The sequence below is a fragment of the Brugia malayi genome (genome assembly GCF_000002995.4).
Source record: "Brugia malayi strain FR3 genome assembly, contig: Bm_v4_ChrX_scaffold_001, whole genome shotgun sequence".
Lineage (NCBI taxonomy): Eukaryota > Metazoa > Nematoda > Chromadorea > Rhabditida > Onchocercidae > Brugia > Brugia malayi.
The window spans coordinates 6,689,984-6,716,820 of record NW_025062479.1 but is presented as its reverse complement, the minus strand read 5'-3'; the positions used below and the strand labels follow the sequence as shown (position 1 = coordinate 6,716,820).

The following is a 26,837-nucleotide window of genomic DNA, read 5'->3' as shown; positions in this document are numbered from 1 at the left end:
CAGATATGTACTTTTATTTCCTTTATCAAAGCTCTGTAAAATAGATTTTTCGTTTACATAACGGAATAATAAACATTTAGGTATGAGGTAGAGAGCTACAGGAGATAATAGCTAAAATTTACAACACGAAAACTAAACTAATAAGGTCACCCGAAAACGAAACAGCTTTGGAAAACATTTGAGGTAAAGAAAAAATGGGAATTAATGAAGCAGACAGAAGATTAAAAACTTGTTAAAAGAAATCTTAAAGGAATCAAAAAATATCCATACAATTAAGGAATCTATGCACTCGATTATTCGCCACTTTTCACCTCATTTTTTTGGGATAGGAAAAAAATTATCAAAGTTAGATTTTCTATATTTCATTACAGGAATTATATAGTACATTTGTAGGTTGCTTTGCTTCGTAGTGCTCTTATTCATCCATTCTTGTAAGCGGGCCGTTGTTTACAATAAGGACAACATCACTAAATTCTGTATCATGTGCCACTCTTAAAAGTTACACTTCATGAATTATAACCTAGACAATCTTAGCTGCGCGGCACTTTAAAACTGTGGAAAATTAGTTTTAACAAGGTATAATAATATAGCCACATATCAAGATTTTTTGTGAACCAACAAGTGGAGAAATTATCGAGATGCATTGAAAATATCACGATTATTCAAAGAAAATTAAGCAATAATATATGGCATCAAATGATTCAAATCCTGTGGAGAGGCAAATGAACGTGAGGAAAAACACTTCTAACATTAAAAGAAAAGTACTTCTAATAGCCTACTGAAAAAACAGATTCGAAAAGCTAAAATGTTCTACGGGCAAAAACACCATACTGAATGCTTGAAAAAGGAAATTCACTCCTTCAATGATACTAGTTTTAAACTTTCTTGATTCCTACCGAAAAAAACTGAAACAGTCTCTGAATGAACGAAAGATTTATAGAAATTCCGGGATTTATTTGGGAAATCAGCAATAAATTTGTCGGCAACACCTCTTGACTCATCATTTCTAGGGAAAGTATTAGCGTTTCGATTATTCTGGACAGCATTAGCTATTTTTCTGCTTTGATACTGACATTCAGTTTTCTTCTAGATCAATACAGTTCTGAAACTCCCTTCTTGGAAATGAAAAAACGGCACCACAAATGTATAGAATTAATAAGAATACCTGTAAAGCTGCACAGTAATGTAACATAAGAACCGCGAGAGCTTGCAATCTATCCTCCAATACCGCAAAATTAATAGAACCTGAGCGAGTATATTTCATTACATTCAAGCGTTCAATAGTTATCTGATGGATAACGTTTCGAATTTTCTCCATCTGTAGTCTACATTATGGTTTAATAAAAGGTTAAAATAAATTAATGTTAAAAACGGGATAACAATTAAAGGAAGCGAAAAACTATGTATAAATTAGAAATTCATTACGAACATCTTGAAGTGTCACTTAATCATTGAAGATTAAAATTCCCAGAAACGATTTGCAACTGCATTCACAATGCACATCGTTCATGATTTTTTTACAAAAATACTTCCTACGCAGTAAACAACGCGACTGTGAAAAGAAACTTGCATCTTCATTTATTTTCGCTTTTCTGCTGACAGGATCTAGATCAGCGAACATATTTTTGCCAGCTATTTTGGCAGCATTTATCATCTGTTCGTTGTATGCATTTCCTGGTTGGTACATCATTTGGCTTAAATTTTCCGAAAGTTCCAACATGGAAAAAACATCCGGTATTGCTCTCTAAATAAAAAAACAAACTAAATAATGCAATAAGAATTTTATATTTTTGGGAATACATATCAGTTTAGAGCCCGTCCAATTACTATGTCAATTTAGAATAAATATCATAGAGATACGCTAATTTCATTTCTAAAGTGTGTTTAAACTCACCCCGACTGGTACCACTTCATCGGCCCCCATTTGAATAGCAGAGGTTTTCCGCTCTAAAATTTATAGCTTCAGATAAGATTAAAATAAAGATAAAATTCCTAAGGACTGAGTAAAATCACTAACCAATCATTCCTTTATTTTCTTTTAATAAATGGAAAGACGCTCTCCTACGTCCGACACTTTTCCATGTAGAATTAAGCCTTTCAGATACTTTAACTGCAATGCGACGTCGCCAAGATAGTAGTTCCTCAGATCCTATCAAACAAACACTTTTCAATAAAAGCACGTACTAAAAATTTTTCAAGTTACGGCTCAACCGAAATTAATTAATTAGGGGGGTCTATATTCAACTCGTTCAAAACCGAAAATAATCAAATAATCCAATGCAAAACAAAAATATTAAAAAAAGTGTCAGCATTCGAAGTGAATACTTTTGTCCAGCGAATATAAAGTGGTTCGTTCCGCTGTCAAGCATACCCAGTCTTCCTGGCTAATCCAATTGCTTGTTGAGTTGTAGCTCCTCGTTCTGTTGTTGAAAACCTAATCCTACCCTCTCATAAGCTCCTTTCTTCGACGATCTCTTCTTATCCAATGTATCGCTAATGGATGTTGCTGGGAGATCGGAACAAACAAACAGATTGACTATTTCTCCTTGGATATGGAGTACAACTCCTTATATACATTTTCAACTATTTCTTGTCATCGATACGCTTCTTTTTGACCAAACCGCTTACCAACTATTCTGTTTGCTTGGCTAACCCTTTACCTATATGCGTTAACAAATACGAATAATCCGTATCAAAAATGGATTATGAGCAATTTACTGTGCACAGGAAAACGAATTTGATTTCGACCACGATATTAACATCCAGTTACATCCTATAGACAGCAGTATTCACTTGATGCTATTTATTTTCTTGACAGGCATATAATTAAGATGTATTTTGAATTCATTAGAACTATGATCGAATAAAATGCTAACCTCAAATGTAGAGTCGTTGATCGGATGTCGATAGGAACAGGAAGTCTCAATCTTAGGTAAGCATTTGTTATGACATACCAACAAACAGCTTGTACAGCGCGAAGCCATTTTTAGCCAAACTTTTCCTCGACAAACTGTACAAATAGTTGTATCTCCGAGAAATAAATGGAAGTGAAATACAAAAGAAACTTTTTGCAAAAAAAACTTATGAAAGAAACCTCTCAGCAATATAGTTTCGAAATTATGCTTGGTTTTCAATGATCTTTCAGAACTCGCTCTGCTGATTTCTGTGACATTTTTTATGTATTCAGCGTTTTCTACACTAAAAATTTAAACATTCATAACAAGTTATAAAAGTGAATATAATTTCATAAACCTGTCAAATATCTGCGGATAGTGTCATTTGAAAAAGATTTCGAACTAAATTTTTTGGCAGTAACTTAGAAACACAAACAAAATTAGAGGTTCTATTAGTGAAAGCAGTTTTAAAATTCCTTCTGCTTAATAAAGATATAAATCTTCTTGAAAAGAATCAAAAGCAATAGAAAAAAACCTTGATCTGTTCTCAGAATCCTTTGGAAGACCTGAGGGGAAATAACGAAAGCCTAGAACAATATCTCCATAACAAAGACGTTCATCAAAACCAGCTCGCCGACTCTCTTCAACCGCTTTTCGTGTTAATAACCGCCTTAAAAAAATAAAAATTCAGAGCAGAAATTGACTTCAGCGTCAATTTTCCTCCTCAGGACTAAGTTAGTTAAACTCACCTTGATGCACTCCAAAATGGCGGTCGCAATGTGAACAGTTCTTGATAACAGTTGGACAAAGTGAGCTGACAATCGTCTAGCACCTGCGGGAGGTAAATACTTATCTGCAATTGTATACATGTTAATTGAAAATTCTCGGGGACCTTTTAGTGGTTTTTCAATCCCAGTCAAAAAAACGAACATATTCCAGCATTTGAGAATCATCCCTTGTAATTTGACTGTCCTGTGAACTGTCCTGTGAAGTGGTGCCATCCGCTGCTTTAACAGTCAGTGGCCTCGCTCGCACAATTAGGTTCAAATATTTGCAAGTATCTTCACTGAGATCAAAATGCAGCGACTGATCCCAAAGAACATCCTGAAAAAGAAATAACATTACTTAAACTTGCATCAGTAAAATCAGTAAAGCTGTTCTATTATTAGAAGTAACGCACAGCTACTATTAGTACAAGTCGGAAAGCCATATAACTAAACCATGCTTAACTCTCATTGGCCAGCAGTTTAAACGGCTTTATTTTCGCTATTACCATGTGACATTTTTATAAGAGATTGGAGATTCTAGGAATAAATATACATCAACAGAATATGATTGTTGCTAAATACGCAATCATTCCCACCTTGCTCGACTTCTCTTTGTGACAAGCATTTCACAATTTTTTGAAGTTCATTCAATAGTAGAGCTACTATTCACTACTCACTATCCAAATCATCTCCCAGAGTTTTAAACTAAAGACATCCTATAACTTAAAGGACCTACATTCTTCACAAAAATATGAAGAAATAAACACGAAACCATTAGCATTAGCAGTTTAATTTGCGAGTAGATAGAAAGTAATGATATGACAGACTAAAGAGTAATCCTTCATATAAAATGAATACATATATCCAAAAAATGAACCATCGCTTAATATCTACAAAAGCGCTCCATTGAGCAACTGAGCAGCCCATGTCAAAAATGAACAACTACCTCGCTTCAAAATGGCGTAAAAGATCTAGACAGAAGTCGAATTTTCCTACATAATTCGACTTGCATTACGGTATAAAAATAATAGATAGAAACAGCCAAAGTAAGATGAAACATATATACTACAAGTTTCAAGTAATTACGCCATATTCATCATTAAAAATAACTTAGCCCGCAAACAGTACAGGTTCAAGCATGACATATACAATATGTAGTCCTATCAGCTCTAAAAGATGGAAGAGCTACAGCAACATTAATAAAATGAATTCTCAACTAAAAACGAACTTCGCTCATCGCAAGTGACTTTGTGACTAGTGTTTTTGGAGGAACATTCCACAAATCATGTCCATCACTTTGCGTGGGAATTGATCTGGAATATGATGGATGAATTCTGAGCTAAACTATAAAAGTTATATGAAAAAGAATATTCGAATCTACTTACCTTTTTGTCTTGCATAAAGGATTTCTTTTTTTGCTCCCTAAGGCTGACGCAGGAAATGAAGTACGTGGAAGCACCTGAGAAAAAAAATAGTCATTTATAAAGATCATTCCCGTAACTGTTTCTTAATATATAAAATATAGGTTAAGAACTGCGTGAACGTCGGAAAAGAGTGCAATCACCTTCCCACATATTGTATATCGGTCATACGACACCATTTTGTAGAACTTATCACAATAGGATATTTAAGTTGCAATCTGACAGTAATCTAACCAAATAGGTGTATCCCCAATTTGGTTAAATATTTCGAAATAAATATTTTGCATAAATTTACAATATCCAATGGATATCACAGCCATTATTATGTTTTACTCAAATTACAGAAAAGGCTTGTTCACTAACAAAACACATGTAATTGAAATTAAGCAATTTACCACGTCAATATCATGCTGTGATAGCGCATCCACCCCAACTTCAGCACCAGAACCAGCATCCTTATGCCGGTACCAAAGGTCGGACATTCTAGCTTTTCCTGCTGCCGCCATCTCTGCTGCTCGAGCCTTAAACTCCATAAGTAACATGAATTGACTATTAACTAGATATTTTCCAAGAAGCCATAATTAACTATTACCTGAAATCGTTATCTTCGAGAACCTCGCAGAAAATCTTTTGTACGATTTTCACAAACATCAGCATTGAAAATGCCAATGCTGCTATCTTTCTTTGTACTTACTGCATGTAACATAACACAATCTTCAGCCATATTCGTTAGCGTTCTTTTAGTTTCCTGATATAACTAAGCAGAATCCAATAAAAGGAATAAGAAATATATTATCTTCATACATTATTTTGCACAACGCTGATCATTACAGTGAATTCATTCCCTGCTGTTGGCCCTTCAACTAGATCCTCCACTTTTAGTGATATAAATTATGAGTAAAATCAACTTCTGAAAAACTTTTTATAGACTTATCATTTTCTCTCGAAAGAATTCCGTACCTTATATGTATAGCAAGACAAATTTTCAAGACTAGAGGTGAATAACGGCCTCAGCCTTTCGCTGTTCAAACAAACACCTTCTGTTATTTCAGCTTCAGACCTTCAAGCATCATAAATTAATAGAACAAATTACGAATACTCTAAAACTCCAATATAATTTCAAGTTAAATTAAAAGTTTACATTCACAGTACAATCCACATGGAAAAACTGCAGTTTCCTATTGCTGCAAAGTAAGAGTTTTGTGAACTTACCTTGCGCGCCTAATACGGCCATGTTCCCTCAGATTACAATCATGCTCAGTTTCAGACTGTGCAAATTTCATCAGACCAGAATGTTCCAACATTTTCGAAAAATCAATAAAATTGCCATCTGCGCATAAATGGAGCTTTCTTTTGTATTTCAAAACGTTTGCCGTAAAGTTATTTGAAGTTACATTCGAATTAACTGCTGTTGAAATCCGATTACGCTGGTGATTACCTAAAAGCGATTTGTGTCAGGAAATTTTCAATATTAAGCTGCATTACAAAACGTCTGAAAACAATGAGGCAAGAAATGTCTGAACAAATAATGTCTGAACAAATACCTTTCTCCAACACTTTCGTTTGCCCACTTTTATGCTTTACATTTTCAGAGACCTGAGGGACAACGATATCATCGAAATCGCCAAGAGAAGTACCTTCTAAAAATTAGAAATCAAATTCTTCATGAACGAAAATGTGGAAAAGAAACTTCAATTGTCAATTTCCGCTAGCTTCAAAATAACAGAGAACAGTTTCCTAAGAGTCAGTCAAAAAAATTAAGAATACAAAATAAAATGAGTAGATTCATAAACAAAAATTAATTTAATGACTGGGAAACTTTCTGACCGCTTCCTTATTACTTTTCTTATTCTTTGGTAAAGTATTTGAGAAAAAAAAGATTTTTCAGGATTAAGAAATACAACAAAACACGGAACTTAAAGGCAAAATAAAAAGATCTTATGAAAAAAATGTCATAATGTTATATTCTGTTATTATTCTTAATAACAGAGCTATCGTAAAAGGAAAAAACTAACCGTCAATATTGCTGTACTTTTCACAAATCATTCGATCAACTAAGACATTCAATTCACTGAAAGTACCGGAAAGTAGTTTGTTCAGCTGACGTTCACTCATAACTGGAACGTTATTTACAGCAAGGACAACATCACCTTAAATTAACACATTCTACATCATAAGAAATGAAATAAAATGATTTTGTGAAAAAAAAAAAAAAAAAATAATGCCTGTACCTGCTTTAAAACCACATCTTTCAGCAGAGGAAAAGCTTTCCATAGTTGAAACTTGTACGGATCTGACTCCGGTGTTGGAAATGAGCTAAAAAAAAAAAAAAAAAAAAACTGTTCAGAATTGGTGATAACAAAAACGAGTGGAGGAATAAACTATGCAGAAAGTATTAGATTGAATACGGAATTATTCGAAGTCTCCAAGATTTTCAGAACCAAAATCACTCTAGCTCTCAAGATGTATCGAGCATTGAAAATATTTGTAAACATCATTCACTAATAAAGGCTGAATTCTAAAAGAAAATTTAGGAAGCTCAACAATAATTTTGCGAAAATACTCTCCATAAATTTCCTGAACAGAATCAGAACGTAAAATCGGAACGATATTCAATATGATTTTCAAAAGTAAAATACGAAGAATATAAAGTTACTAACTTTCTTTTTAAAAATTATTGTAAAGCTGACTAAACACTATTCAGGAAAAAAAAAAGCACTACACGGAAACTATTACCACTGAAATCAATCTGCCCACAAATGACTCCAATTTCTTTGAGTATACTTCCTTATGTATACAAATATGTGCTTGCAGCAATCTATCAAGTTAAAGCTTATGCGAATCTCTGTCCAACATGTTGTATTCATCAACAATAACATTAACAAAACTCGATGAACACTAACAAGTAGCCGAAAAATTCTAAATTTCCACCATACATATATTGCTTCTAGTATTTCAAAATCTCGACCACAATACGAAGAAAAAAATTCCTTTTCCTTTTCCCTGTTCATAACAACATCTATATGTCCAAATACTGATTTTCTGTTCAAAAAATAGTCGGCAAAATGGAAAATAATACAGATCAGAAGTTAAACCGAAAAAAAAAGAAATAATTACCTGAACAAACATATAAAAAGTAAATAACAAGTACTCTAATAATAATATCACTTATGAATCTAACACCTTATCATTAGGATTTCCTCCTACTCACAACTAGGGAAAAAAAGCATAAAGCGAAACCTTTTAGAATGAATTTACTTTCGAAAATGTCAACCCAATCGACTCACTGGTACCGTGCCGATTAAAATTTAATAATACGGTAATGCATCGCGTTGAACTTTTGCTTGCAATTTCCATTAGCGGTCGATGATCTGTTTAATAAGTATATATCAGATTTAAGTTATTTTCCAAATTTTTGGCATATTTTATTTTCTTGGATCAGCAAACAAGAATACAGAAACAGTTCCACATCCCTAATTATAACTAATTATGAAAAGTTTGCACTGTTTCTTTTTTAAATTAAATTATTTACATCGTATTTTATCTAAAGACAAATAACGCAAAATCAAGAATGAAGTCAATTTACCTATAGATACAACACAGAAAACCTCTGAATTTCCGTTATTGACTAAAGCGGTGTTCAGTCTTGTACATCGTAAAACCGTAACTTCCAACAAACCCGATGTTTTAATATATTCAAAAGAATCTGAAAACAGATCATTTCTCTAAAAAAAATATAGATCGAAAAAAAAAAAATACACAGTATAAATAAATAGCTGCTACAATATTGCTATTAAGAAAACAATGGCAATACATACAAATATTTTATGATGCTTTTTGCACAAGTTCATTTAACTCCGTTAATTTTTTTTTTTTAAAACTCTACTGTACAGGCACATAATTTAACTGAATATATCGGTCTAAACCGCTCAGTGTTATCTTAACAATCTTCTGCCTGTAGGTTCTGAAGATTGTCTAATCGTTATTCATCGCCATGATAGCATTTCTGACTGTAAAACATTTGGACATCGCCTATATAAGTTACCTGTAGATGGAGAAGGCTGATATAAGGGATTAGGAAATAGAGGACGATATCGAATCTTGTAGTTCGGCCAAACATGCTTGCGTTGAATCATACGTCTAAATTTCTGTGTGATGAAAGGTATGAGATGTTTTACTTGCTTGCCTTGCCACTGTGAGTCAATCTGAAAAACAGCACTCTGCATTTCCGATTTAACGAATTGTCAATTCGCAATTCTCTTACAATTTTGTGCATTATCACTATCACATATGAAAAAAAAAAAAAAAAAAAAAAAAAAACGAAACGCAAAATACCACTACGAAATGAAAAAATAAAAAACTAAAGAACTGTATCACAGATCTCACTTGGAATTCCAGCGTTGGCATATCAACAAATGCAAAGACCCAATGAGTAAAAGGCTCACGAGTTAGTTTCAACCTGATTTTTCCAGAAAGACGAGTGAGCTAAATGAATTAATAAATAAAAAATTACATGGATATACAATGATGGTCCAAAGTTACTTCGAAACATTTCTTGATAACCAGAAAATGAAATGAAAACCTTGATTGACAGTTGCGCAAATCGGCCAAACAGCATACTAATATCAACAGAACTTTGAAAACCCCCGCTATAATCTATATCAGCAAGCAATTTTAATGTCTGGAAAAGAAACATTTCCTAATATATTTCTGTTTCGCTTTTTTCTATTTCTCACATATATCTTAAACTCGAAAAGTGTAATTTTAGAACTGACAAAAGACTAACCGAACTCAATATATATATATAATAGTAACTCGTATCTAGCAAACGTCAGCTTATTTTGCATTTAATTGCTTCTCGGAATATGAGACATAAAATTTAACAATGAAGTGAAAATACTCATCTTGCGACAGTTCATAGCCTTCCACACGTATTGATTTAATCACTGGGGATCTGCAGCCAATCGATAGCTCCCTAATACGAATATCCTAAAACAGAAATGTTTTAAAGAGGAGAAAAAAAAATGCTTTCCAAAGATTGTAAGTTGCATCAATGGATCGAAAACTTTATCTAGTCTGCATTTTAGAACAGCTATTTCACCATTCTCCACCAATATATATAGCACTGCAAAAACTTCATACTTCTCGCAAATTTCATTCACTTGGAAATTAGGAAGTCTTTGATTGAAGGTGATTTTTTTTACTACGGAGTGGTCAGAACTGCAGTGGAACTGATGATATTGTGATAGATGGCACACCTCCTAGAGCTGCGAGAAAGGATTAATAGCAAGATCCAGAGATAAATCTAATGTACTTGTACTATTCTATAAATCATTTGCAGAATTGAAATAGACCTGTATGAGACGACCAGCAGTATTTCGAGTGGTTAGATCATTAAGCTCCAACTGAAGCTTTCTGTGGATCCACCTGTAAGATATTAAAACACGTGACAGTTAACTGCATCTATAAGGAATATAATTAAACTTTGAATTGAAGTCGAAACTAAAATACCTTCGTAATCGACGAGTATCCCTGTGTTCTTGGAATAGAAAATGAAGAATAAGACTCAGATTGAAGCATGATTCCCACTCAGAAACTCGGCTTTCATCATTCCCTTCCTTCAGGAAATGTCTCAATTCCTGAAAGACACATTCTTAAATAAAGAAAGCAATGTACACTATTCTACTCCCCTTTAGAGCTGGAAAAAATTACCTCAGGAAGGCGAAGTGGCTAAAATCGGTCAATTATTATGGCGTGTGAAGAGATTTCACCGAAAGGATTGAATAGCAATACATAAATGACAAAAAGCATTAAAACTGCGCCAAAAAAGACGCCCCATAAGAATCCTAGCATTTACATTAATGACAGTATCGCCACCATATAATATTCACTCAATTTCTTCAGCTATTTCTCTAGCAGTAGCTGAAAAAAGTTATCATTAAAATTTACTGAGAAAAGGTGTTGTCTCTCGGCACCATGTCAACAAATGTCGCTGTAATGTATGAAACTATATGTTATAGTTAAACCATCACGACTTCTATGCGAACACCCTAAAGCTCAAGGTAGCACATGACATAGTTCAGAGGTCTTCCTAAAGGACGGTGTGAAGAAGAAAGTATCTCATACCCAAACATGCTGCAGTGGTTGGAATTAAAGACTTATATTTCGATCAGCAGAAGATTAATTTTAAAGTGAGCAGAATTACTATCCAAATAGTCTGCAATATATATATATATATCTTTCCTATTTTTTTTTTCCTATATCTGTTATATCTTTCGTATATCTGCAAAGAGCAGCGCTACTTCCTTGCCACCAGTTCCTAAAAAACCCAAGATGAAACTGTAATGTTCTTATGATATAGATCTTGGTTTTTTTTTTCCTTCTACCGCACGCCGCCTATGTAGTTTTCTCACGTATCTTGATGTCAAAGTCCTGCACAGTAAACAAAATGTTGTTCTCACTGTGTAAAACACGCAGTAACGCAATCTGCCGACCATCACACTACTTGTACTAGCCTAAATTGAGCTCAGTTGCTACTTTATTAATTATAACAGGTCGCACAAGAAGGCTGGAATATTTCCGAAAACTTGACGAATTCACGTCTTTTTCATATGCTTAAACATAGCACATACTTCAGTCTGAAAAAAGCATATGATTTAATAACAGTATCTATTGGACCACATCAGTTACTGATATACATATTTTATGGTGAAAGCAACATATTGACTATCAGCATGTGTTAAGAGACTAATGTAAAATCCTCAGCCTTAAGTGCACTTAGTTATGTACAAAACAAAGACATCAATCTCATCCGTGAACTCCGATGAGATCGCTTATGTGCTTCTGGATAAAGAACGAAAAGAGACAGATAAGACAAGGAAGGACAGCAGTATATCTCGCATACTTTTATTCTTTGTAAAAAAATGCGTAAACACACAAGATTAAAATAATCTCAAATATATGCGAAATCAACGAGGTCATCACTGCTAAACCAGCTGCAATGACATTACTTAGCGAAGCAGAGTGAAAATGAAGTCAGTGGCAGTGTAAACCATCTTCCCCATACCCCATATTTCTGGGTATCATCATAAGAAATGGTGCCTACATATTCTGGCAAAACTATGATCTTAAAAATACCTCTGCTGAATCTCTTCATACAGAAAAAATGGGAGAAAAAAAAAGTTTATGAGGCTTTATTTGTCCATTAACATTAAATGTAAGAAGAAATTTATAGTTCTGCATATTCAGCCTTTTGGACTTCTATATGAGAAAAGTGGAAAAAGACTTCCAACATCTATGGGCATATATTAGGAACACTGAAATGTTAAGCGAGGCGTAACACCTTCACTACTTTAAGCGGAAATAAGGAATCCAATTAATCTAAAAAGTTCATCCCAAAATGTGGCAACATTATTCAGAAAAACCTGAGGATAAATAAACATATTATACAAACTCCACAAAATGCACTTACTTTACATATAACGCACAAAAAGTTTATACTGTACAACTTCAAATATCATTATCTACAGTTGGGCCATAATCTTTGTTGATAGCTGCAAAGAATTAAAAACGCAATAGGTTATCGCCAATGAAAATGAAAACAAACCAAAACACGAATCATCACCAAAACCCTCAAGCATATTCGCAAAAGTAAAATATTCTATTTGCTGCATAAATATGCTATAAATAAAGTTAAAGTTTAGGATTCCACGACAAAGAAAACCGGATAATGAAACCATCAACTATATATCAGCTTCGAATACATCTGTGCGCGAAGTACAAATAAGATACTCCCTGAACTCCATAAAACTTTTTCTCTTCAAATGTTCCAGGTACAATACTCTCAGCTAATTCTCAAATACTACAACTGAATTCATCAAGTAACTTGTCTAACTTCTGTCTTCCACAGGATAACAGTAAATGCGAGAAATTTATAGTTCCGCACATTAATGCCACTAGAGTGACTACACCCTAATTCCTTGGGAAAACAAAAACTCTACTGGATACAATCTACACTTACACAAGTATGCTGTCACGAAAACTAACATATTCACAGGCACCCATCCTTCGGCAGCGTATTCATTAAGAAATCCACATAATCCAAAAGTTATAAAATGACCAGACAGAATGAACAATAAACAATATGAGCTGGGCAACTATTACCGAGAAAACGCTCCTTAAAAGGATTATGTTAATGGCAATTGTAATACCATTAAATTTCTTTCTCGAATCACCATATTATTTTTCAATTCATTGATCATACCAGCAACAAATATTCACTTCCTAGATTAAGTGGTTCTAGAACAAAGCATACATCGCAATGCCCAACAGTGATCATGACAATGTAGTGATAAGCAATTATAAACAAAGCAATCATGAACTGCGATAGAAAAAAGTTTCATAAACAAAGCGCACTTGACAAGATATTTGATTTAGCAAGCAAACGACAATATGCAGTGCATTATTTGCAGCGAAACCCTGCAGAAATAAGTAAGTGACTGCTTATCTCAATGCTATAAAAATGTTTAAACCTTCAATTTAGTTATGTGAAGATGTTCGACTGACTCACAACTACAGCAGTCCCATTATAATAGATTTCAGTCTAATCAGAGCGACCTGCAACAGTGAATATAACTTGCGAGCCTAACTACCTTTACATAAAGACATCAGATGAAAGAGACGACAAGCACAAGCTACCGGCAATGCTTTAACAAAATCAGAGACAATATGGTTCTGATGAGCATGAACAGTGTTCATAAGGAAAGCAACCACACTCTTTATTTCTTAAAAAAAGAGAAAAAAAAAAAAAAAAAACTCTACAAAGTTACAAAAGTAAGTGATTTGAAGTACTGGTCCTGACCAAACCATGTGTAGTTTCCTCTCTTGTTTGAACAGTGATCGTCTGTAAAAAAGGTTCCAACCGTACACTTAATCTGTTTCCTGCGCATGAGCTTTCAGCACTATATTTAGTCTCCAGATCCATTTTTGGAGGACAAGAGCTGGATCTCTCATCACTCTCACTACCAGCTCTTGCAGGAGAAGACTCCTCCAACGACATTGTTCTAACGCCAACATTGCAATAAATTTCTTCCTGATTTGTTACACTTTCTCCTGAATCCGAGCTGCTTGATGCAGCTGAACTGTGGTAATGTTCCGGAAGCTGACGAAATATATCATCATCTTTATCGTAATATATTTCTGCACCAGGGAATATATTTTTGTTTGGTACTATCTATAAAAGTCAATACATAATGAAAGTATAGTGAACACACGCATTTCTGTAAACAACCACGTTACTAATTTTATATCCTGTATTGGTACCAGTCCAGATTATTCCCACAAGAGAAGAAAAACAATTTTCGGCATCATCAAAATGTTAAGACACTTCTATTCTTTCTTTAAAAAAATTTTTTTAAAGCATTTTTAGCACCAAAAACTATGATTTCTCATACCTTCTACAGAGATTATGGCTTTGATTTTGAACAATTTCTGAAGCCAGATAAGTTTGCAGTAAATCCGAAATCTCATCTTCCTACTTTTCTCACTTATAAGTCAAATTATTTACAAAAAAAAAACTACCAAAAAAATGTTAAGATGTATTTCTTTACATGAACAAAAGGCAGATTTAAAAATGTAAAAAATAGTGAAGTACGAGAACTCACAAAAAGATAACCATCAACAGGAAGTTTCGATCCCACACTAATATATCGTGCATCCCACATTGATGGCATTCCTTCTTTCAATCGTGCTCGTTTAACTGTTGGTTGATCCAGCAACTTCTAAAAAGAATGAGCAGCATTATTCGGAAGCTGAAATATGATGAAAAGAAAACCATTATGCTTGTGGAAGAGGGTACTTTTTAAACTTAAAATGACAAAAATGTGTTAATAACAAACACATATACCATATATGATACCAAATGAATAAAAGTAAATTTAGTATGAACCTTGAATTGAATTTCGTTAATGGCCTTTCGAAGAGTTGTCTTCTCGTAAATTTCTTCGATTGCGGTGGGATCATTGGAGTTTGTTTTAAATCGACCTTTAAAAAAGTACTTTCTTTGGATCTTCATAAATAAGGAATTTACTTAACATGTTACATGAAAGATCTAAATTTTACCTTTTCTGAAAATATCGGTATAAGGAGGACCCAAAACCAAAGCTAATTGAGCCACAATGTCATCGCAATTACCCAGCAATTCAATATCAGTAGCATAATGAGGTAAAGATTCACGATTGATAAGTATCTGTGGAACTTCAGGATTAATATTGTAAGGCAAAAGTGCGACTGGTTGCACTTTCAAAGATGAACCGATAACTACAACCAAATCCACCTGAAAAATCAACCCTCGTAATACCAACTGAAAATATTTAATAAAAGATCCTACTTAACTTCTCTTAGAATGTGTGAACTATAGAACTCGTAAAAATTTATAAAATTTATTATATTAGTCTACTATCAGCTCTTTCTACATAAGATAACAAGAAACTGCACACCATTTCTCTGTCCTCAGCCATTTTTTCATGGAAATCATCCGAGAGATCTTCACCGAAAAAAACTATGTCAGGTTTCATGACTCCTTCTGGATGACTACACACACGACACATAGCAACACGCTGTAAATACTACGGATTGTACTGAAACACTTCATAAAAATAACAATAACAAAGCGAAGATTTAAACCTAACATTTCAAATGTTTTTTTTTTTTTTCGTTTTTTAAAAAAAAATAAGGGAAAAGAGAAACTCTATTTAAAAGTACCCCTGAATCAATGTCTTCTCGAATTGCTTCGCTATCGACTTTTAAACCACAGTTCCGACAAGTGGCAGTTGCAAACGATCCTAAATAAGCGGAAATTATCAACAACAGATCAAAAAACTGTAATAGTTTCAGCAGAATCTCCATGAAATGCTACTAAATAAACAATCGGTTTCACTGTGTAAGATGTTAGAACAAATACCTTTGATATTTAATATTTAGACTTATAAAACGCCGAAGAGCTTTCACAATATATTTAACGACGCTGAGACGCACTTAATGCTGTATGAAACTTATTACAAAACTAATATACCATGACACTGTACAATGCGTTTGATTCCAGCTACTTGCTCCAAAGTATCAATATTTTGAGTGTAATTCCTCAGCAATTTTCCACTGTCTTCGAGTGCCTTGATGAAGTAATGGCACATCGAAGCTTCATAGCGACCGGGGAATAATTCCTTGAATACGATTCAATCAATGTTCAAATCTCTTCAGAAGACATAAGGCCGGCGGTGTGAGACCAAATTCGAGAACAAAAACTGAAGCACCATACAATTTTATGGGTTGCCTGAGAAGTACGAAAACAACAAAAACTAATTGAAGGAAAGAATAAGATAGTACCCTCGCAAATTCGAAAAATGGTTTCGGATTTTTACTGAAGTAATTGATATCAAACATAGCAGTTGGATCAGGAAGATCAGGATACTCTACGTGAAGCCGCGCGTATACACCATTTCTACTCCGGAAATCTGGTATACCACAGGATACAGAAACGCCAGCGCCAGTCAACACCAGGATGCGACTACACCTGGAAACAGCAAAAATTTGTTTTCCTTCCGTAATAATAAAATATTTCAACGAGAATTTGTCAAATTTCCCGAAATTATCGTACGTGAAATAACCTTTTAAAAAGTTCAACTGCATCATCAAATGAATTGAATTCTGATAATTTTGTGCGTTTAGGTCGTTCACTGTATAAAATCTTTTGAATAATGCGATATAAATCTTGCTCGCAAAGATTTTCCGGTAGATTAACATGCGGCAACAGGCAACGAACAACATCTCTTGCCGATTCACCTAAAGTGAATTAACGTAGTGTATTTCCTAAGCATATAACAGAACTGAGCTAAACAATTAATGTTAAGGACACTTATCACAGTCAGTGATAAATACTAAAGGAATCGTTTTAACGTTAAAAATTCATGGCCCTATACGACGATGTACAATTGAGTTTGCAACAACTTGTAACCAGCATGAAAAAAAGTTTCACTTTTTTAATTCAATAGATAAGGTACCTAATTTTCACCAAAAAAAAGACGAAATTGGATTCGATAGAGTGTAGACCACTAATAAAAAAATTCTGAAAGATAGAATGCATATTCACAGCCCAGTGGTATCATAAAACTGCTTACATGTATAGATATAAAAACAACGAATGTCAAATGAAATAATACTTCCGAACCTTGCCTAAATCAAGTGTTATGTGTAAGCACGAACCGAGACTAGACAGAAAAAGTAATTTATAGTCAAGTGACACAATAAGACAGAAATTTTTTGGTACAATTGAACTCCAAACTATGTTAGTACAGGTTTTTCATAAAGTAAATCTGTCAACAAAATGAATGATTTCAAAAATTCAACACTGGAAGCACATTTTGGTATCCACGAAGGGGATGCAATTTTATGCATCAAACGTATATAACAATCATTTCAAAGCGAAGAGAGGCTTGGAGAAGTGGATGGGCTGTTTGTTGAGTTCTTCTCACAGTACCAGAACTGAACGAGACTGAAGGATTAGAGATACATTACGGATTTAACCTTTTACAAGCACTATAACAAAGTGCAGTTAGCAAGTGGTAAAAGACCGTATTCTTGACAAAACTGGCTTTCAGTACGCAGTCATTTATTGCTCATATTTCCATATTAAGATCTAATAGAAAATAGAAACTTTTCACTATTTAGCAAGGTCAGCACCAATGTAATTCATGTTGTAAATATTCTAAAAAATATATGAAGCTTAATTCAAGTCACTAATTAAAAAGCTGAAGTAAAATACGAGAGTGCTAACGAAAACATTTAAGATCCCTTAGGTGCACCGAGTAGTGTAAGGAGTGACAAACGGGGACGGATACAACTTTTATACATTTCTAAAAGAAATTGGATTCAAATACCAAATTCAGCCAACAAAAAACTCAAATAATTCAGAAATTAAATGAAATGATGCAGTTACAGGGGTACAAAAATATTTCATTTGAAGGGTGAGATTTGCAAAAGCAGTATACAGCAGATCAAGTTACGTAAAAATAAAATAATAAGCACTCAGCCTTTATTAAAAAAAAAGCTTATGCAACGGAACACTGATTTTTCATCCTAATTCCGTTTTCAAAAATACACAAGATTTGGAAAAAGTCCTAACGGGCTTAATTATCGGCGTGCATAGACAATCATATCAGAAAAGCAAGAAAAAATTGGCTTAAAAACGAAGAAAATTAAATATGTGCTCACTTTCACCGCTTACTTCGTCGACAGCAGATATGTCACCAGAATCTGCGGACGAATCGCGAGAATCTGTTAATCCCTGCATTTGGACAGCAGAATTACCCATGGATGAAGAATTTGTAACGGAACTGGCATATGTATCGGTTTCGGTCCCCATATTGCCGTCTAGTACAATGTTTTCACCTGAACCAAATTTCATCAGCTTCACTTTACAAATGCTTATTTCAGCGACAGTGTAGGATTTTAACTTATTTTGGGTTTCAATCAATTCAACTTGTACTGATCGCGACGTTGAAAAGAACCAAGCAGTATCATCTGCAACGATTGGAAAACACACAATAGTACTAATAAAACCTACTTATCAGCTCATTTCCGCAACCACCTGAATGCATGAATATAACACGAAATGACAGATTAACCTGAAAAGACATCTAAGAATGCATGCATACGGTGAACGAAGAAAATTCGTCAGTCATATCTAACAAAGTAAAATTAGCACACAACTCATACCTTATTAAACAGTCTTCGCCGTAGAGTATGAACTTCAAAAAGTATATAGCCTATTTAAAAAGAACAACTTTATGCGACATCATGACCGTAGTACTGAGCACAAAACTCAAACTTTAGAGTCTTCACTACTTTTTTCAGTTTGTCATATTTTTACAATGTCATTTGATATCTGTAGTGAATATCATACAGTTATTTCCTTTCCTCCCACCCACACTAACCTCTTCTCAAGCATAGCCGAAACCTCCTCTTACCTAAAAGTGAACGTATTAAAACATCTCTACTGGTGCATTCACGGCCCGTTATATTTCGTTAACGGGTACCTTGGATAGGTTCGGCATCAAGGAAGGTTCGCTGATGCTCATTTCCAACATTTTCAGATTGATGGCCAACTTCAATTTATGGACGGATGAAATATTGTTGGATCCAGTGATATATTATCAAGTATTATTATTAGATTTCGACAACTGGCTCCCCTTACCGTCATCGTGAAAAAATTCATTTTCATAGCTATTATAGAGATCTGCATCTGCAGTTAGCTTTTTAATTTTGTAAATCAGTTCCTCTTAGATTCCGCCTCATGTAGTCTGTTTCGAATTAGTCGTACTAGTCAACACATTAGTGTTGTACTTGTCGCTGCGGTTCTTCGTATCTTTCTCGGGAAATTTTATTATTAACTAGGGGAATTTTGTATGATAGTTTTGTACGTATTTTAACATGAATACATGTGAAAATCATCCTGAAAGATGTGTTGATGTATCTGGAAATTTATAGACCCTTATTATGTGTTACAGATATTAATGAACATTTCACACAGTTCATTAGTAATCTTGATACTTTAAAATCCAATCCTCTGACTGCTAGCTGCTTATGACATCTCATAAATTTTGTATATTCCTATAAGTCTTTACGTGGTTCACAAGTGTCTGTTATACTGTTCCTTACTGAAGTTCTAAAGCCACTCAACCACTTATCGAAATTTAACATGATCGCTTCTTTTCCTTAATGTTGTCGAAGTTGTATAATTGGACATGTAAATAGAAGCTCTCAAAATTCCGGTACAGTCTGTGCTCAGTTTTTTTTGATGGAATTCTTTCACACACTTGAATGAGTTTATTCAAAATTTTGGTATGAATAAGATATAAGGGTTCAATTATAAATAGTGCTTTATTGGAAAGGCGTTATCTCATGAAATCAGTAATTCTTCGGTATACTTGTCTTCATCACATACACATTGATATTTTCTTCGATCGTCATGCTTCCTCTCATTAGCGTTCCGATTACCCTCCATTCACGATCACAATGTTTATTGGATAAATTGTTCGACAAATTTCCATAAGATTACGGCTTAAGTCAGTAGTAGTAATTTGAGTAATAAAGATAACAAGCATCGCTTGAGTAGTTCAGTAAAATAATTTAGCTACAATCGCGTTCTATTATTTGCTGTTATATCCCAAGAAAAGTATATACACTTTATAATGGCAATGTGCTCTCCGTATTTTGATGTGACTCTGTTTGGAATCTTTATCTAACAATATGTCTGGCGTTGTTAATGAAAACATTGAAAAGAGTGGAAGACCCGTAAGTTATCGAAGGTTAATGGTTAATTCAGAGTTTGTCGATTGGGCATTACGTATGCACTTTAAGGTTTCAAAAATTATATTGAGAAACTGTGATAACCAGGAATGAACACGGAGCAATGAATCATAAGTGATACTTCAATTTACAAGGCTCTAAATGCATAACTGTGTTGCCTGTGTGCAAAGTCGTCCACTACACTGATTACAGCATAATTTAAATACAGGATTTCGAAAATTTCAGAAATTTTCTTGTTTCTACTCCGTAATTTACTTTAAGGGTAGCACATAACCATAAGATGAAGGATTTTATTTGAACGACAGTTCATGAGCTCTGTTTCTCAAAATTATTAAAGATCGAAAGATCCAGAAGTGTAGGTTAACACTGACTTCATGGTACAACTTTTGAACTGCAAAGCTTCACGATTGAAGAACTTATGAAATATGACCTCAAGTGACAGCGTCCAGCCAGTCATTTTGGCAGAGTTGCATTAAGTATAGCAATGTACAACCCAGATAAGTTCTTCCCTATAAGCATTTTAGTAAAAAAGAATTGAAAGTGGTCAAAAAATACAAATAAAGTGATCTCGATGAAAATGAACATTGTCCGTTCGTCACTTTATTTTCAAGGATTACTTATAATTCTTTCTCTGAAGAAGTTACCCTTTGCAAAACTCCGTAATGAACATTTTCCAATTTTACACAGAATAATTCAAAATACTTGCAAACTTGAGCGTTTTGTTATAACACTTAACAGATATTACAACATATTTGCATTGCAGAAAGACTACATTCAAAATATTTATGGTACTGCCCAAAATAATCGGCACCTGTATTCAGCTGTTCTCACAGAACTTTCATTTGACATTCAAAATTACAATAAAATATAACAAATATTGAATCATTCCTAAACAACAGAGGAAGCACTTTGTGGCATGTAGACTTTCTGAAACTTCAGAAAGTATTTAGAACTTCAAAATCTATTAAGAATCATTTTTCTTTTTTGAAGCATTTGATAGCGTTAACATTTCTTCGTTTGATGGACAGAAATCATCTTCAATTTCTTCAATTGTTTCTGGTAATGGTTTACCCATTGTTTCTGGTATACAAAATATTACGATTAAACCGGCTATTAGTGAAAGACTACCAAACGGAACGATCATGGCCCATGTTCCAAACTGCTCCACCTGTAAAAAGAAAAAAGTTTCTAGAATATTGAAAACGAGCGTCATTTGACTTCTACGCCAGTATTGCGCTTCGTGAGTACACTATTCTTATAAATGAATGAGGAAAAAAATTCTCTGTACTCAGTGAAATATTTTGTTTAAACGGTAGTAAATGAGAAGCAAAGCACCGCTGCAATTCGAGTGATTTGGCCAATAAACGAGATTCTGCAACACCTGTATCAACGTGAGTACAAAGTGAACTAAATGAAGAGTGAATTTTGTAGAAAACATACAATCCACATGACAATATAACAAGACAGGTTGGCACCAACACGAGCAATCATCGAACAGCATCCCATAGCCGAATTACGAATCACTGTAGGATATAATTCCGGAGTAACAGTGTAAATTACTGCATAGCAGCTAGTTATAGAAGCTTTTGCGATTAAAAATTGTAGGACACTAATAATCCAATGCACTGAAATGATTCTTAACATGAACGGATTATACTAGTCTAACATGAATAAAAAAGGTGTGGCAAGTAACACTGTGGTTTTAAGAGCTGTTACGACGTAGAGATTGCTATGCTGCGGATGCAGCATAAATGTTGCAGTGGACGGCTGAATATTCCTAATAATCCATTATATGAATAGTCGCATTTGATAAACGCAATGGTACTTGCAGAAGATAGTTGATCAAAATCTGATAAATATGTATTGAAAACTGAAGAAATTTGATGTTTTTTAAGAGACTGTACCTTCTGAGGGGAGAAGGAGGTTAGAAAGCATGCATAAGGCAGCAAGAAAGTATCCTCCGGCAAAAAGTGGCTTCCGGCCTATTCTGTCGATAAATGCAAACAGCAACAAAAGAGCTGGTATTTCGGCTACACCACCGCTAATAAATGTCCCGTAAAAATCACCACCAAGAAAATCAGTTTTCATAGAAACACCATAATAAATCATAGACACAACCTATGAAATATTAAACAAGTAAAAAGAAAGTTGTTCACACACTGTCCTAATCAGTTTTTCAAATTGAGCAACTTGGAGAAAACTGAACACAGTCTATTAAATAGTGTATGAAAATTTCTAGAACTAAGTCTCACTGGCCATAAGAAAAGACATGCAAATGTACGCAATCGTATGCGCGGTGTTCGAACAAGATCAAGATAGTTATATTTCCTTTGCGGAGAACGGTTCTGTGCGGTCTTTTCCGGGAAATCGATTTGATCCCACCACTTTTCTGGTAAGCGTGCTCCATTAATTTTTGCCGCACGTTGCAAGATTTTATCGGCTTCTTCATACTTATGCTGTGTTACAAGCCATCGTGCGCTTTCAGGAACAATCCTAAATTTACGAAAAATATATAAATAAATAGATAAATAAAATAAATAAATATTTAAAAAGTAAAGGATTTCTTTGGATGTCTCAGTCAGCTCCTTTTGAGTTTGAGTAAACGTACACGCATACAGTCGTAGATGGTTGTGGTAAAGTAGTTTAGTTTGGTTATCTTCATGGGAGATTGGATGGCAGAAGCGTAGCTATATTGAAAAATATATATATAACTTCAATCGGAAGGAATAACGGAAGAAGAAATAATTAAATAGAATCTACACTATGAAGGAGTATGGAAATCTAGAAGTCGTCTAGAAAACTCAGAATTAGATGAACAAGGTTTACACATCCCACATATCTTCCTAGATCTAATCGTATAACACAAGTTATATATATATAAGGGTATAGCTGCAGTCTTCCGTTCTCTACCTTTGTCTTCTACAAAGAACTTTAGAGATATGCATTCTATACTAACCACCAATAACACATAAATATCAGTGCAGGCAATGAAATAACGAGCTGCAGATATCGATAATCGCGAATGAAATATGCAAGGCATCCCAGAATGATTTGACCAAATGAAAAAAATATCCCTGATATTACTGAAGCAACTTTTCTTTTTGAAGGACCAACCAGTTCCATACCTATAACAAGTAACACTACCGAAAACGGGAGATGTAACGTAACATACGAGTGACATAACATACCAATTACAACAGCAATAACGAAAATCCCAGGATGTGCAAATCCTACAAAAGCTCGTAATAAAGCAAATGCTGTCCAGTATGGTACTACTGCCATTAAAACACCAGATAATATTAGCATGATTATCGCGATAAAGAATACTTTCTTACGACCAATCCTGCAAAATAGTTTTCTTTAGTTCCTAATTTTCAATAACAATGACGTTTGATGAAGAATGATACGGCAAATTACCGTACTGAAACTGAAAAATACCTATCACCCAGGAAACCAAATACCAGCGAGCCACCCATCTGTCCAATATAGTATGTTGATTGAATAAATGCTTTCAACACTGACCATTCGCATACAATATGCCACTAAAAGATTATTTTCAAGACTTTAAAATCTTATTAATATATTTGGCTAAATCATTTTTATCCAGAGCGTTAAAATAGAGACATTAAAATCATTCACCGCATTGCAGTATGGCGGTGACAATATTTAAGCACCTCTGAGGTCCGACAAAAAAAAAAAAGCATCTCGAATAAGTCTAATATGTGGATGAGGTGAACGATATAATCGGATATCTCTGATGACATTTCTCCCTCAAAACCTTCGAAACACGTACTGAAGACAACAGCCGGAGACAGATTACACTGAATGATTATACAGTAGCCACTTCTTGAGATCCAAGTGATAATTTCTTCATTTCAATCAAACGTTTTACGGATGACTTATAAAAGACATTGGCTAAATCACCACACTTTAAATGCAAAAAATTTGCAAAAAAATAACACACTTTGATTTTACAATCTGAAATCATGACTTTATTCTCTATCGAATTCATAATGCATCCACGGAAAAAACCTCACCCGATTAATGGCCGAGTACTTGATTTCCGACAAATCATAAATATATCCAAACCGACACATCGATTCATTACGTAACTGGCATTCTCGATATCTACACCGTTCTGTTTTCTCCGTACAGTTTGCTGCCGCCATAAGCAGACCACTTTGTGTCCAATAGTTTGCATCCAACTTTTCATTTGGCAAACGACATCTTAAAAAATATTGAAAAATTGGAGAATTAATAGGCTAACTTAATCCGCCATTTCGTTGAACGAAACGGACTTTATTGAAATTACTGGCATATTTTATATTACTTTCTATACAGTATAAATTTGATATCAAAACAAGTTTTATGCTTCTATTCCGTGAATTTTCATTTAGTTCGCCGTTTCCTTCATGCTCTGATGAAGCAGCAAATAAAATATTATTAGTGACAGAACACTATTTACACGTCTGTGACATATCAAAAGCTAGTTCAAAAAAAATTTAATTATTCAACTTTGCAAATATTTTTTCATAAATACGATGACATCCTGATATAATCCCGGTATACTAATTTTTGATTAACACTGTTATGTTACAACGCTAAGGCCATTTAAATTTTCAGTGCTATGACAATTAGTTAGACGTAATGTCAATCACACAGACATATTTCAAAGTCATCTGCACCGTAACACACACGTGTCATCTTCGAGATTTCGAGACTCATGAATACTACATAAAGCAATACAAATACAGAAAGTCACTGGCAAGAGTTACAAGCCGACCAAAATTTTCGAGCATAATTGCAGCTATTACTGCAGATTTTCCTTAACTATCCTCAACAATCCAACACCAACAAGTTTAACCACAATTGTTAGCCGCGTGAATCATTTCTTTTTCACTTTCGAAATTCCCACACTTATGCAAAAGATGTCAGATTTTTTCCGCTCTCAGGAGCGATTTTGTTTAAATTTTAGCATTTACTTAGTAAATGCCTGAAAACTTACCCGGCGACGGCAGGTTTCTCGAAAACTGTCAAGTAGATTAATTTTGTATCTAAGTGGAAAATGTTATGTCGTTGCGCAGCTTTTTAAGCGCTAAAAGTGAATTCATGTATTCATTTTGCCTTTTCAAATTCAACTGTGAATTTTCTGGAAGCTTACTTTTGAGACAGCTTTCACAGCATAAAATTTTTAGCAAAAGAAAATACAAACCTATGCGGAACAGAGGCAGCGCTGAATGTCCATGACAGTGCATGCATGGAAACGAATACGATTGGCAAGCATACCAATATAAATTGTATCTTTTGATAACGACCAAATTCACCTAGGTTAGTGAACAGCAATTCATCGAATTTCATTTCGAAGTGAACCTAAAATTCAAATCTGTAAAAGTACCTCTTCATGGTGATGACACCTCACATGCAACGATATGCACACAAGTTACATAAAAAACCAATCATAAACAACAGTGCAGATCTGTAAATGGATAAAGGAAATATTTCAGGCACCAGTTCTCCGAAGACGGCACTGAGTGAGACAGAAGTCGGAAAAAGATGCACAGCAGAGTTATAAACCATGGATAACATTCTCTCCTCACACTTTCTGAGAAGTGGGAAGCTGTAGCCTAATATCTAGCCATCTACAGGAGCACGCGCTTTGGTAGCGGAATAAGCCGAACATAGTTCGAAAATACCTGACTCGACTATTCTTCAAGACAATTTTCTCGTTGTTGTAAGGCAGAAATAAAGCACATTGCCCATCGACAAGGACGTAAGGCATACCTGCAAACCTTTCACATGCTTCTTCGCTTCGCGTCTCGAAGCCTCCCATATTGATCAACTATATTTTTTTGCTAAACAAAACAAACATCATCGTACAATGTGTTGCATGGAACAAAGGATTTGATGCTGAATTGATATGAAATAGACTGCAAGAAGCGTTTGATGGGAAGGAAATCAATGCTGCATGCTGTATAGTTAAGATGAACTATGGACGATTTATAAGGCTATCGACGGGTCATGGTCACTCAATTATTCATTACTATGTCATCTATGATATCTCTCCTATACTATTAGTCCCTTTCTAACTTCTGTCCCATCAGTGCTTATCGATTAATTGCTACACTAATAATTGCCATCTACAAACTTTGGACAACACCATTCCCTCGTTTGTGAGCACAAACAGTTGAAATGAATTTCTTCAGAGCTCTTCTCTACATATGCAGTCTTTTGGTAAACCCGAGTAATAAAAAATAAGACACATCGATTATTTCTACAGTGTGTCACTAAATTGTTAAACCATTCTTACTGCGCAAAATATTTATTACAGCTGCTTACAAATCATTTTGTTGTTGACTTATGAAATGATATACTGAGTATTGCTGAATGGTAAA

General features: G+C 34.3%; 3 protein-coding genes across 4 annotated transcripts; all 3 read right to left on the bottom strand.

Annotated features, from left to right (window-relative positions):
- Positions 1-1,075: 1,075 nt before the first annotated feature.
- Positions 1,076-9,778, bottom strand: Bm18215 (Uncharacterized protein; the record flags this gene model as incomplete). Its single annotated transcript, XM_043073899.1, has 24 exons — positions 1,076-1,102; positions 1,166-1,318; positions 1,571-1,744; positions 1,895-1,947; positions 2,018-2,183; positions 2,877-3,010; positions 3,095-3,198; positions 3,430-3,564; positions 3,644-3,747; positions 3,825-3,998; positions 4,890-4,974; positions 5,047-5,120; positions 5,478-5,603; positions 5,732-5,830; positions 6,043-6,142; positions 6,295-6,520; positions 6,627-6,722; positions 7,098-7,232; positions 7,314-7,398; positions 8,341-8,453; positions 8,669-8,788; positions 9,128-9,287; positions 9,469-9,567; positions 9,665-9,778. 24 exons carry the CDS (start codon positions 9,776-9,778, stop codon positions 1,076-1,078), a joined length of 2,856 nt encoding a protein of 951 aa, XP_042929833.1.
- A 4,128-nt stretch (positions 9,779-13,906) lies between these two features.
- Bma-sir-2.1 (Uncharacterized protein) lies at positions 13,907-18,734 on the bottom strand (the record flags this gene model as incomplete). Of its 2 annotated transcripts, XM_001899089.2 has the most annotated exons (11): positions 13,907-14,314; positions 14,745-14,861; positions 15,029-15,123; positions 15,202-15,415; positions 15,579-15,698; positions 15,844-15,923; positions 16,154-16,301; positions 16,465-16,651; positions 16,746-16,920; positions 18,349-18,525; positions 18,701-18,734. In XM_001899089.2, 11 exons carry the CDS (start codon positions 18,732-18,734, stop codon positions 13,907-13,909), a joined length of 1,755 nt encoding a protein of 584 aa, XP_001899124.1. The 2 variants fall into 2 exon arrangements, with proteins under 2 accessions (XP_001899124.1, XP_042929832.1); XM_043073898.1 differs by lacking the exon at positions 18,701-18,734 and having other exon boundaries at positions 18,349-18,499.
- Positions 18,735-21,409: 2,675 nt separating this feature from the next.
- Positions 21,410-26,275, bottom strand: Bm7167 (Uncharacterized protein; the record flags this gene model as incomplete). The annotated part of the gene is made up of 10 exons (XM_043073897.1): positions 21,410-21,613; positions 21,886-22,070; positions 22,350-22,563; positions 22,698-22,938; positions 23,402-23,570; positions 23,634-23,788; positions 23,884-23,987; positions 24,483-24,672; positions 25,658-25,815; positions 26,144-26,275. The coding sequence occupies 10 exons, from the start codon at positions 26,273-26,275 to the stop codon at positions 21,410-21,412; spliced, it is 1,752 nt and encodes a 583-aa protein (XP_042929831.1).
- Between the last annotated feature and the right edge of the window lie 562 nt (positions 26,276-26,837).